Raw genomic sequence first — 13,557 nt, forward strand, 5'->3', positions numbered from 1 at the left:
ACTAAAATTTTGGAATTTTAGGTACATTTGGGTATCTTACAGACATCTGAGGAGCCAGGTGGGGGAAGAGGGGAAGAAGGGCTCACTATGCAGGGTTGTATCATCTGACTACAGCTCTCTATTATCAGAAAGAGTCTTGCTGCCTCACTGGTGCTGTATGTCTCGGTTTTCAGCTTGGCATGGAAGTGTGCAAGTCTTCATCCATCTTCCAGGAGTCTTTCTCCATCTTACTCCATGCTTCCAGGGTAAGCTGATCACTTTAGAAAGATGGCACAGAAATCCAGATAGGAAGTGCTCTATCAGGTCATCTCAGATTTTTTCTCCTGTTGTGGGAAATGGCTGATTGCACTAGAAGTAAGTTGATCATACACTATTGGTCACACTGGAAGCAAGATACATTCTTCTGTACAATTTCCATTATAACTTTACGAAACTAAGCTTGTGTTACAGGGTTAGTTGAAAAAAACAAACAAACAAAAAGAAAACACCTAAATTTCTTATCAGTTGTGCCTTTGTTGGAACACAAATATCACTTGTGAAAATTCAGTCCCTCAGAGGGGAAGACAGAAATACTTTCCTGTGCCAGTAGTTGATTTTCCACATGCATGATCATTTTGCTTTATACTGGCCACACACTGTTACAGGGACATAAATTCTTGCCTGAGAATGGCATGGCTGTTTCGTACCCCAGCTTCCAAATGAAAACACTGCTGAAAAATTATGGAATACCAGTAATCTTTATTTTGCAGGGGGGCACAGAAGAGTAAGCAAGGCCACTGTGCCAGTAATATGTCTAAGTGATACCTGAACCCTCTTTCTTTAACTATTCCCATCACGAATAGTAATTCTAGAAACACAAAGATACTTACCTGGATTGAGTGAATGAATGTGTGGATAACTAGAAAACAATGGGAAAAGCTATGCTCATGGGCGTTAGAACACCATGTCTCCTCTGATAAGACATTCACTTCAATTAGATGATAACTGCTAGGTGAAATTGTTGCTAAATAAACCCTAACACCAACACAAACAACTTCCATGAGAAAAACAGTAGATTGTCTAGGACAGTGTAATGTTATGATGCGGTAATACCCCAGTCAATGGGGGGTTTGGGCCATCTGATTGTACATCCAAAATGAACCAGCAGCTTTGCAGTAGCTGAACAAATGAAAATGTCAATACTTTTCTTTTTTAGTATTTTGCAGATATCAATATGAATTTATACACTTGAACTTGAATGAACGTAAGTAGATGAATGTTTGTTCTTTTAATTTTAAATGTTTCCTCCCTCTCCCCCTGTAAGCAGGTATTTGAAGTGAGGAAGCCCTGCTATATCAAATCCCTGTTGTAAAAATGGCCTGGAATTCCTGAAATCTCATATTATGAGTTTGTCATCTCTGAATTTGTGCAAAGGTCCTATTCCAGAACCTTTGAAAGAAATTGTAAATCACAAAAAAGCAGTAATGTAAAACTATTTTTATTGAAAATACATCTACAAAGTAATGTTTCTTAATCCATGCTGGGTGCATACCAATGCAGAACCAGTGAGGGATGGGGAAGGGAATCTTTCTATAATACCTGATTTCCATAACAAACAAAGTTAGTATAAAAAAAGATCACATTCTTTGTGACACAATTCTTTTTTCTCAGCTGATGCCATAGAAAGACAGCCATTTACATTGTCTTTGCAATGTACTTCCAAACAAAATCTTCACAAAAAATTAAACTGTTATGCCATAAATTCTATTGTTAATGTTTATACACACATTCTGAATACAGTATCTATATAAAAATATCTCTAATTACATATCAGAAAATGCCTGTCTATATCCTAGATTTGCATTCTGTTAGCAAAAAAAAATCCCCCATTTTTGTTCTCTTTCAGTCAGAGATTCATTTAGAGCTTTGTTGGTTTGACTGCTCAATACTTTGTATTAAACCCTGCTCACTTCATTCACTGTAGAGTTCCTGCTCGTATTGTCTGGATTACTCAATTGGAGAAGATGGGCAGGAGTTTTCAGTCCTTAAAAAAACCAGTCTTGCCTGGGAAAAGATTTGCTTTTCAACCAGCATGCTGACATTTTCACAATAGTTATTTGTACACCGTATTTATATTCTTTTAGTGACAGAGTAACATATTGAATGGGGTTTTTTTTGTGGCAACTGGGACATTGCAAGGGAATCCTTGATTTCTGCCATCAGAAGTTTTGGGTAGGGAGCAATAGACAACCATTTTAATTAAAAAATCACTCAACACTATTGTGCCTGTTGATTAATATTTTTTCATCCCCCCAGTTGTAACTGCATTATAAAACTTTCCAGTTTAACCTCTATAATAATAAAAGGCAAAAAGGAAGAAATATATGATTTATATTTCTAGAAAAGGGCTTCATCAGGGAATAATCTTGAAATGAACAAAAAAAGCCACAAGATTACAAGTGCATTGTTTCACTTTTCTCATTCTTTCCATATCTATTCCCTGAAAGAAACTTACAATATTAATTACTCTCTAATTAAAAATGTCAACATTTATTATAGTATTTACTATTTTGCAATTTATATATTTTTCTTAGTAAAAAAGCACCCATTAATTTCACCTTCTAAGTGTGTTACTTCTTCTTTTTGAGATGCTAGTGATAAAGACACAAGGATTTCAAAATTTCCTGTTGAGATAGGGAGCCTTCTTCTCCAGACAGAAAAGTGTAAATCCAGCTAATAGCTCTATAACTTACCATTGGGGTGACGAAACATTTGGAAGTTTTCCAATCAGAAATCCTCCTGCTGGTCTCAGGGTTTCAGATTTAGAATCTAATCCCTTTATGATCCCTTTAGGATCTGAGCATCTCAGCTGTCTGCCCCTTCTGCAGAAGGCTGGCACAGACTTGAAAAGTGATTTTTAAGTAGATAATGGCATACCCAGAGCAATTATTACTTTTTTTCCAAACAGAAGATGTCCCGTCTCTCTGTTTGGAGGAAACAGACACTTTCTGTCCCAGATCCAATACAGCCCATGGCCTTTCTCCTGCAAACACACATATAGATTTTTCACCTGGGTTGTGATGTTGAAATTAATTAAGGGGGCAAATCGAGGTTGGAAGTACATACATATATACATAAATGTTTGCAAGTCAGTAGGAGCTGACAAGGGTATTTTTTTGTCAAGATCAGCTGAGGCTAATGCAAAAATCTCTGTCTAAATGAAATAACTTTATCAGAAATATTTCAATTCAGCTGATAAGAGTGCTAAAGTTGGGTATTTTTTTTAATTTATATACCTTTTTATCCTCTCAATTATTGTCCTTCTTTTTATTGTCCTGCTAGTATTTGAACAACTAGGGAAAAGAAAACCAGAAAACAACAGATAAAAAGGGAAAAACCCTGTTAATTTACTTAGCTGGATGCAGAAACCAAGTAAGAAGTATTGATTGTGTGTTTATAAATGTTAGGAATTTTACAACTGGTATTTAAAAAAATAAAACCATTTTCAGGCTCTGTTAAGTGTTTTTACGTTCCAGTTCATTAAAAATAAAACAAAATAAAAAAGGTGCAGAGGACTGAGTAACATACACACTGATTTTTGTTTTCATTTAAATGACAATCTCTCTTTTTTTTTTTATCCCCAGTTAGCACATGTCTAGCAGGATTGGTGTTGTTGCCTGTTAACTCTTTTTAAGTGGGAAACCAACATACACCATGATCACCGCTAATTTGGAATATATTTTCATTAACTCTTTCCAGTGTGAGCATAAAGGGAGAAATCAAGGAATAAGTGAACTTGGTGAATTCAAGATACAAATGGCTGGAAAACGTATGTGTTTTCCACACTTGTAGTGTTGGATTCATGCTTTCTCTACCTTACATCTTGGTTTCACTATCTAATGGTTTCTCACTCTCATTTTCTTGTGAGATCAGTTGGTATGGTTTCTTCATTTCATTCTCCTCTATCACAGAATTACCCATTTCAGCATCCCTGTTCTTCAGCTCATGTCGTGATAAATGTTCAACAATTCCTGCTCCAATGGAATCTCCCAAGACATTGGTAGTGGTACGGAGGCGATCCCTAAGGAGAAACAGTAAGTTAGCTTTGATTTCACCACTTGTTCATTGAAGCATGCAGACTAGCTCTTAAAATGACCTTTACGTAGCTACCAATTCAGCTGTTTTACGTATATTTATTCGACCTTTAATGCCATGATTTCTTCTATGGAAATTAACATATATAATAGCATGTTGAGTCATAAAATGTGTTAATAGTCTTGGCAACTTCACAGCAAGAAATAGCTGTGTGATGAGGACAACAAAAAGAGCATATGGAAGATGCTGCTTGGAGGCATATCTGTACTCTGGTGGTTGGGTTTATATCCTCTGAACATGTAAGCCAATAAGTACCTTCTTAAGGTCATTTTTCTCCTGACCATAACTATGGTCAGTAATTTAGGGTGGAACTATGCTGAAATTATTAAAATTAAACTACAATAATTCAGCCCTCTTAGAGAGCCCTGCCCAGAAGATGTAGAAAGGAGCTTGACAAGGAGTAACTGGCACTGTTACTCCGTGCCTACCTACATAAGGCTGTGGGCATGTGGTTAGCTAATCATTTGAAGACATGAAGTTCTGATAACAACACAGGCAACTTCTTGCAGGCACCACTTGAGAAGACCGAAGGGTAAAAGCCTTTAGAAATGCTAACTCATAGGCGTAAGGTGAAAGAGAGGTTGGAGGAAACCTTCTGCTTTTGATTTAGTTCCTGGACCTAAGGGATTTCCCCATATACTTAGAGGTTTCAGTTAGTCTTCTACAGAGGAATGGAAAAACTGGGGGGCAATACATTGTGGTAGCTGGGTAAGATTGTTACACAACTGTTTTTCATTACCATGGGGTAGACATATGAACCTTCCCTAGATTAGTCAGCAGGGCTGCAATGAACTGAGTTGGATCTGAACCAGCTCTCAGCCTGATTGATGGAAGGGTTTTCATCTCCATCCCACAGAAAATAGAAGACTAAAGCAATTCTTTGCTAATTTAATTACAGTGTGTCTGAAACACTTTTCTTAGTACCTTAAAGATCCAGGTTTCTAAGTAATCCTTTTCACTAAGTAACACCCTCCACCATCTGCTCCAAGAAAATCCCTTAATTGCAAGAAATTGTGATTTCTTTTTATTTTTTTATTTATTTTTTTTTTTAGCACTTCTTTCCAACTGCCTTCCACAGCAAAAAAAAGTACACCACTGACCGTAATATTGGCAGAATGTCCCTGGCAATTCCACTTCAAAATATGGTCTGAGACCTTAGTGACTCCATAAAAATACTTACAAGAACCAGTCCACTGCAATGATAAGAGTGATATCATCTGTAGGCAAGCCTACTGATGTAAGCACAATGACCATGGTAACCAATCCAGCTTGAGGAATGCCTGCAGCCCCAATACTGGCAGCTGTAGCTGTGATGCTGTGCAAAGAGATGGCAAGAGCAATTAATCAACTTCCATAATAAACTCCCTTTATCATCTGGCAAACATTAAAACCAGATATGAAACAAGAAGGCATTTGCTCAGTAAAAAATAAGAAGATGACTCCAGTCCTTTATCTGAACACTGCATAGCTGCAGAGGAGTGTGGATCTTAATCCAAAAATGTTTACACTAAACCTTTATCCAGAATCCTTGAAACATGGGTTTTTTAGGTGTTAAATCCCCTGCTAGATGCTAAGGGCCAGACAAAAACATTATAGCTACCTGCTCCCACCCATTGAATAAACTCACACAGCAAGCTCAAGCATGTTCAAATAAAAGCTGAGGAGGTAATTTTGTCCTGGCAGATCTAATGCAAGAATTTTTATTCTCTGTCCATCTCACTGTACATATACTTCATGCCAGGTGAAGTATATATCCTCCAGCAGTTGGCGTTCTGCCATCAGAAAACAGAAACCTGCTGGAAACCCTGAATCTTGCAGTCTAGTAACTTGACATAAATATGATTATTCACACCTAGTTTAGGAAGAATTTGTTTTGTCAGGTTATTTGGCAGGGAGCAGCTCTAGTACTAATGAATGTGGAAAGATTGCCTTGGAGCATGAAGGCAGCGTTTTGCCTTCTGTTGATGAATTTTGAATTATGCTGGCGGTTTTTACAGAGAGAAGCACTTCTTGAAAACCTTCTACATTCCCAGTTCTCCATATCTGAACTTTCAGCGTTCCTGAGTGATAAATATGTGTCTCTCTGTCCTACAGTGTCCCTCTTTTGCCTTGCCAACATTTCTTTCTTCTGCACATGTATCCATCACCCTTTTCTCTCCATTTGAGTAATATAAGGAAATTAATGCAGATCATTTATCATCGAGTGCTACTTAGTGGGTTGTTTGTGGTTCTATTTCAAACATAAAGGCTTGTGTGCTTGATAATGCACCTATTTTCTCCAGCTCTATCAGCTGGTGTAAGAAGAGGTGTTACTGCTCCTCATACAGCTTGTTCTACTTGTATCCTGAGACCTTCAGGACTAGGAAAACAGTACTTCTAGCATTAGCGCTCTGACACTTTTATGCTATTGCTTTGTACAGGCATCATAAACTACCTGATACTGATTGCAAGTCTATAGCTCCCAACAGCTGCATGAGTTCCTGAGAAAGAAAATTTAAAAGTAATTGAAAACTGTTCTGGTTGCCTCTACTAAACACCATGTTACAGTTTTTTGAAGGTTTACCTAATGGAGAATATGTGCAGAAGATGTAAATCATTACAGTTATTCAGTTACTGTAGCAGTTCTTGGTTTTAGCTCTAGATGCTCTTGTTTAATCCCACATACAACAGCAAGGTGTCATTACAGAACGCTTTTATTTGATATAGGTAATAATGGTTTCTGTACCTGATTGTGATAATCTGGCCAAAGTTCAGATCAAAGTTGTTAACCTGTGCAATGAAAATTGCAGCCAAAGCCTCATATAAAGCAGTTCCATCCATATTAATTGTAGCACCAACCGGGAGTACAAATCTCGTAACTCGTTTGTCCACTCCATTTATTTCTTCTAGACACTTGAACGTAACAGGTAGTGTGGCAGAACTAAAACAAAAAGAAAGAAGCTAATACACCATATAAATTCTACAAAAAGGGAATGAAAAGAGTGCCACACATTGTGATGACAAGAGAGATTGTTCTCTCTGTCTTAGTTTTTATGTGATCTGCCAGAATATTTTTCTAAAAATTCAAAGGCCTTTAAACACTTCTAATGATGGACATTCTCCTGATGCTCTTGGAAACTTTTCCAGTGGTTAATTACTGTCACTCTCTATGTAGCCCCTAGTCTGAATGTGTCTAATATTAGTAATTTGTCATGAGATTCTGCTAGGCAGAAGAATCCTACTTGTCATTTTTTATGTCATGGAGTTATTATCGAATTATCCCTAAGCATTGCTTTCCTGAAGTTATACAAATTGAGCTATTGAAGCCTTCAGTAAACAGCATGTTTTGTCTTATTTATTTGCTAGTTTCCCTGGAAAGGGTGTTTGATGAACAGTTGCATTACTTCATCACTTGTGGGTTAACACCAGCAGGCAGCAAAGCACCACACAGCCACTAACTTACATGTCCTTATACCCTGAGTGGGAGGGGCAAAGAGGAAAGGAGCACTAAAAATAAGAAGATGCAGGGGTTGAGATTTCTGGGGGAAAAATAAAATATTTAATAAGTGAAGGATAAATGGAAGAAGATACAAAAAACCAAAATAGAACAAGTAATGCAAAGGCAATCACTCACAGCCTCCCACAGATGGACCAATGCCCAGCTAGTTCCAAGTAAAAGATGGCTAGCCTACTTAAAATCATCTCTTTTGCCTTTTGATTGCTGAGCATGATGTAAATGCCATGGAATCTGCCTGGTTGTGTGCCCTCTCAATCTATTGCACACCCCTCAATCTACTCACTGAAGGGTAGAATGAGAAACAGAGAAGGCCTCAATGCTGTGCAAATACTGTTCAGCAACAGCTAGAACATCAGTATGTGATCTATGTTGTTTTGATCACATGCCATTACAAACTACCTGAAAATCTTAAAACATCAAGGCTAAAGTCACAAGGATTCCAGCCATACAGTTGGTGTCAGCAAACAGACTAATTTCATCTCTGTTCAGGGATTCTTACAGAAAATAGAGTTCAAGTCAGTATAATGAAAACAATTACCTCTATCAGAAAGCAGCAGAACAGAAATGAAGTGCCCAAGTGAAACCTTGAATAACCAAATACAATACAAGATTGTTTCTCAAATCAGTAATATTATAAAAAACATATGGCCTTAAAATATTGTACTATACCTGGAAGACGTTCCCAAAGCTGTGACTAATGCCTGGATTAAGCCTCCAATAAATACCCAAGGGTTCTTACGAGTGATCAGGAAGTAGAGAAGAGGTAAGACAATGACAGCATGAATTAGCAAACCGATGATAACTGTTACGGTATACATGGCAAGCTGACCACCGATCACACCCATATCTTCCATCTCAACAATTTTTCCAGCAATCAGGAAGAGGATTCCAAGTGGAGCATACCTTCAAATAAGAAATCAAATTAATGTTGTACTGAACAAAGTAGAAATTCACTCCCCCATCTATTCTTCTTGTCTTTATATGCAAACATGATCAGAGGATTTCACAGTTAGGCTGTCTCTAATCATTCAGAGGCATTTCAAGAGTTCAACTCCTCACAGTTCAACCTGGATTAAACCACAGTAGTGGATGTTTCTGATAGGCTCCACGAGATTCAGGATCTGATGAGAATTTCAAGATGCATAGCATGCCTTTCAGACGAGTAGAGAGATTGGGTCCCTTTGGAATTCAAGTGTAATTTAAAAGCTAGTTTAGCCAATTCTGTTATAATTCAGTCTGTATGAATGAAGGCTCAACAGACATACTTGTAGACAAGGCCATGCACCTAGTTCTATTGTCTCACCAGTGCTGTTTACCATGTTGCTGGGAAAACACCTGATGATTTCAGGCTGCTTCTGGCCACACGCCATTTTATACAGTGGGGCACTTGGTAAATGCATGAGCATGAAATCATCTGTATGACAGATTTTAGCTGTATTGAGGGGCAGCAACAAATGTGGATGATCTGTTTTTTCCTATGGGTAAGCACAACTATAGATGAAGAAAGAGCTAGTGCTGAGCACAAAACCCTAATGTAATTCTGCTGCAACTGGACCTTTGGTACAGCCTTATATCTATAAATGTCCACTTGTCTGTTCACACTAAGTTACCACAGAACAAAATTCACCCAGCATATCTCGATTGCATTTTAAGCCATGAAATCCATGTAAAAAATTCTCAGAAGTAATAATTCTCTCTAATTAACCTTCTGCTTGACAAATAATGCATCTTCGTCACTGAAAAGGCTTCATATCTAATAAGGGAAAAGGTATTGGTTTTATTTACCTATTGAGCACAATAAAGGAAGTAGGAAAGTTATGTGTATGTTTAAGCAGTGCAGCTACAATGAAAGGACATATGTATACACTACACAACTGCAGGAACCAGTTATGTTGGAAACTAATGATAACAAGGTCTTGCTATGTAGAAATAAGATTATGGCAGAGATTTGTCGGTTTCCTTTAGTGAAGTCAGATTAGGATATAAGGAAACTTTGATAGCATACTGTTGTGATTGCTATCTTTATGAAGACATAGAATGTCTCAGTATAAGTTTAGCAAGTTCTGCCACAGACTCTGATTTTTCTTATGTCTAAAGCTAAACACACTGAAAGAGTAAATTGTTGACATTATACTGAACAAAGTGTCAACACTTCGTTGTGTGTCAACAAAATTGTTGACATACAGAATTATAGTTCTTGGGTTCATGTATGAAAAAAGGCTATGAGGCAGTTGAGATCTTATTGTCTGACTTCCTGCCAAACAGACTGTTGCTATCCAGTACTGTGATGAAAAAGTATTGTTAGTAACTTAAAATGGAATTTATCAAAGAGGCACTTACCACATGATTAGAGCTACCAATCTCATGATAGCCTCATTAAGGCTATCAAAGAAGTCTTTTAATGCTTGACCTTGCTCTCTCATGCTTCCAATCACCAGGCCAAAGCTTATTGAGAAAACCACTAAACCAAGGGCATTCACTCCATTTACAGAACCTGGAACAGGAACTATTTCCTCTTTCAACTGGGTGAGGGTTTCCATTGCTTCTGACACATTGCTTATTATGGAAGCCACTGTAGAAGTGTCATTGGATGGAATACCTACTTTAAACATTCTCTTTTCATAGTTAGTTTTGAACTGTTGAAACAAAAATAAAAGAAAGATAGGAATTCTGTGAATCATAGCAAACAAAGGAAAAAATCACACATTAAATTATTAATTACTATTGTAGAACATTTGAGTTATGTTTGTAATTGAGTTATGTTAGTAAAATGTACTGTGACAAAAACCTGGCTTTCCTGAAAGCAACAAAAATCCGTGTTAACTTCAAGAGCTAAATCTTCACCTTCAGTTTCCAGAACTCATTTTCTCATGAATATGTCAAAATCGAAGATGCAGATTTATCATGCTCATGAGTTTTGTGCAGAACTACTGGTTCTTAGTTTGCATTTTTATAAATTGGTATTTTTCCTAACAAGGTATTTAGATCTGTTAAATAAAGGAGTCTTTTCCAGCTAGTGAGAATATTTTATATGCTCTGGAGTTTACTTACTTTTTCCTCTTTTTGAATTATAAAAAAATTAGATTGAAAGTAACTCAAATATAATATACCCGTATTTCCCTTGCTATGGCAAAGACATTAGTTTTCTATGATTTGCAGTAACAAATCACCACTTTTCTTAACTAGGAAAGGGTTCTATCTTAAATGGTTGTATTATGGAATGGGCAAATCAATTTCAAAATCTCAATATGCTCCTAAACATCTACTTTGAAAAACAGTCCTTCACCACTTAAGGCTTTTCTAAAGAGAAATGTTCATCCTGAATATTTCTATCTGGGCTCAAAAAGCCCTGCATCCCTGTCCTGATTAAATTCTGTTGAACACAAGGAATACTAAGTATAATTAGTAAAATGTTCCTAATGTATCTCAGGATACTAAATACCCTATTAAAGCAATGGGATGCTGGTGTCAAGGTAATTCAGCAACTTTGGATTTTTATTCCTTTGGGCCTGCCAACAAAAGACAAATATTAAGTCCAGGAGCTGTAGTATTATTAGTAATATCTGGAGGCTGTTGCACACTGCAGTAGTATTTGAGTGAAATGGAGTACTTATGACCAAGGTGAAAAACCTGAATATCAGCATCTATCAACCCTGACCTAATTTTCTGTTATTTTCCACACCTGAATAGCTTTATGCACTCTTTCCACATATTTGGCATATCCGAAAGCTTGAAGTCTTTCAAACTTTGAAGTAAAACTTGCTTACAGGAGATTTATGGAAAGTTTCTGAATAAGATGTAGCAGAACAAATATCCACGGAGGTCAGATATTCTTGAGTTTTAAATGAAATTTGCTAAAACATCTCAAGATTTGGTCTGTGGTTAGAGGAGACAGCTGCGCTGTTCGGCCAGTTGGCTGACACAGAAAGGTCCAGTTCCACTCCCTTACCACTTACATCCAGTCTGTGGTAATTTCCCCTCTGTGCCAGTTCTAGTTTGACCTCTCAGTGATCCAATTCTACCTTTTAAATTGCCAGAAAACTTACCAAGCAGGGGGTAAAGTTTATGGGAGGGATCAGCTCACTAACTGACGAATGCCGAAAAGGGCAAAACAGTGAGAATGGAACTACACACCGAGGGAAGAAGGAATGGGATTGCCCTCTTCTGTGAGGCAATAGAGTTATTACAGTGGAAATGGAAATTTTCTAGAAGTTTTTCCTAAAGGGTTTTTAATTCAGTCCTGACAGCAATGTTAAAATACTGCCTAACACTGTACGTTAAACACTTTTAATTCTTCTAATTTTCATTACTGTTTTTCAGTAGAAAAAAAAACTCAGGTAAAAATTCCTTAAGGTGAGTATCTGACGGTTGGAATTATGCTGGACTTGGGGTGTACAGATTAGACAAACATAAAAAAGCAAGCTGTTTAATGAGGACTGGACTTAAAGCCGAATTTCCTACTGAATTTCCTATTGATTTCCTAACTCCCTAGCACATCATAACTAACGTTATCCTGATTCTCCATTACCCTCAGGTCCTTCTCTCATTCCTGCCTGTTTGACTAGGTCAAAAGAAACACATGATAGGCTGTTAGTGTTAGATGTGTGCTGCCTGACTGGTTAGCTGCTGCCTGTTGGAACAGGCCATGAGCTAAGTCAGAGGTGTCCTTCTTTCAGTGGCAGCAAAGCCTTGATTTGTCTGAGAATTGCCCCCCTCATATCAAATTAGGTTGGAATTAGCCTTTGGCTCAGAAGTTGTGACAGGGGACTGGAGAACAGTTTGGGCAGCTACAGGGGAGAAAGCACAATCACTGAAGTTTCCTATTTTTAAAAAACCCAGCTAGAAATCATTTTAGCTTGTAATAAGCATATATCTTCTTTTTAGTGCTGATTCTGGAATTCTGTCCCAGCAGGAAGATACCTTTAATTCTTTATTTGCTAGGTCTCTTTATAGGATGGATTTTAGGACCTCATTTAGCAAAGTCCATTTCAGCTAGCAGACAGGTACACACAGATGTAGATCTTATCTGTTGACTCACCCTGCTGGTCAGACTAAAGTATTCAGACACTTTGGAATGGAGAGCCACCCTGCAGGATGACCTGGATAGGCTGGAAGAGTGGGGTAACAAGAATCTTATGAAGTTCAGCAAGGACAAGCGTAAGGTCGTGCACCTGGGTAAACACAGTCCAAGAGTGAAGCACACACTGGGATCTACCCAGCTGGGGAGCAGCTCTGTGGAAAGGAACCTGGGAGTCCTGGTGAACAGCAAGCTCAGTAAGAGTGAACAGTGTGATGCTGCTGCAGCAAAGAAAGCCAAAAGGATGCTGGGTTACATCAACAAGGGCATCACCAACAGAGATAAAGAAGTCATCATCCCACTCTACTCACCACTTGTGAGGCCACACCTGGATTACTGTGATCAGTTTTGGTCCCAAATACACAAAACAGATGTGGACAGGCTATAGAGGGTCGAGAGAAGGGCCACAGAGATGACCAAAGGACTGGGCAGCCTGTGGTATGATGGAAGGCTGAGACAGCTGGGCTTGTTCAGCACTGGGAAAAGAAAGCTCAGGGAAACCTTACCACCATGTTCCAGTATTTAAAGGGCGGCTAAAAAGAAGATGGAGATTCCCTTGTTACAGGGAGTCACATGTAAAAGCAGAGCGGTAATGGGTACAAGTTGCTCCTGGGGAGATTCTGATCGGACACAAGTGGAAAATTTTCCACAATGACAACAATCAGCCATTGGAATAACCGCCTGAGGAAAGTGGTGAACTCCCCAGCGTTGGACACTTTAATGATTTAGCTGACAGTGCGCTGGGACACCTAGTCTAGACCATGCTTTTGCTGAGAAAGATTGGACCAGATGATCCTTGAGGTTCCTTCCAACCTAGTGTTCTGTGATTCTACGAAATGTTGCTAAGGAT

At 38.1% G+C, this 13,557-nt stretch overlaps 1 protein-coding gene across 1 annotated transcript in view; it reads right to left on the reverse strand.

The window, feature by feature from the left end:
- Positions 1-1,461: 1,461 nt before the first annotated feature.
- SLC1A3 (solute carrier family 1 member 3) overlaps positions 1,462-13,557 on the reverse strand; it is a 61,918-nt gene continuing 49,822 nt past the window's right edge. Inside the window, exons 6-10 of the mRNA XM_030469746.1 lie at positions 9,971-10,266; positions 8,300-8,533; positions 6,860-7,054; positions 5,315-5,449; positions 1,462-4,060 (exon numbers count right to left, since the gene is read on the reverse strand). Of these exons, the coding sequence (XP_030325606.1) occupies positions 3,856-4,060; positions 5,315-5,449; positions 6,860-7,054; positions 8,300-8,533; positions 9,971-10,266 (1,065 nt within the window). The 3' untranslated portion in view covers positions 1,462-3,855. The remainder of the gene's footprint in view (positions 4,061-5,314; positions 5,450-6,859; positions 7,055-8,299; positions 8,534-9,970; positions 10,267-13,557) is intronic.

This window comes from Strigops habroptila, chromosome Z (genome assembly GCF_004027225.2).
Source record: "Strigops habroptila isolate Jane chromosome Z, bStrHab1.2.pri, whole genome shotgun sequence".
NCBI classification, from domain to species: Eukaryota; Metazoa; Chordata; class Aves; order Psittaciformes; family Psittacidae; genus Strigops; species Strigops habroptila.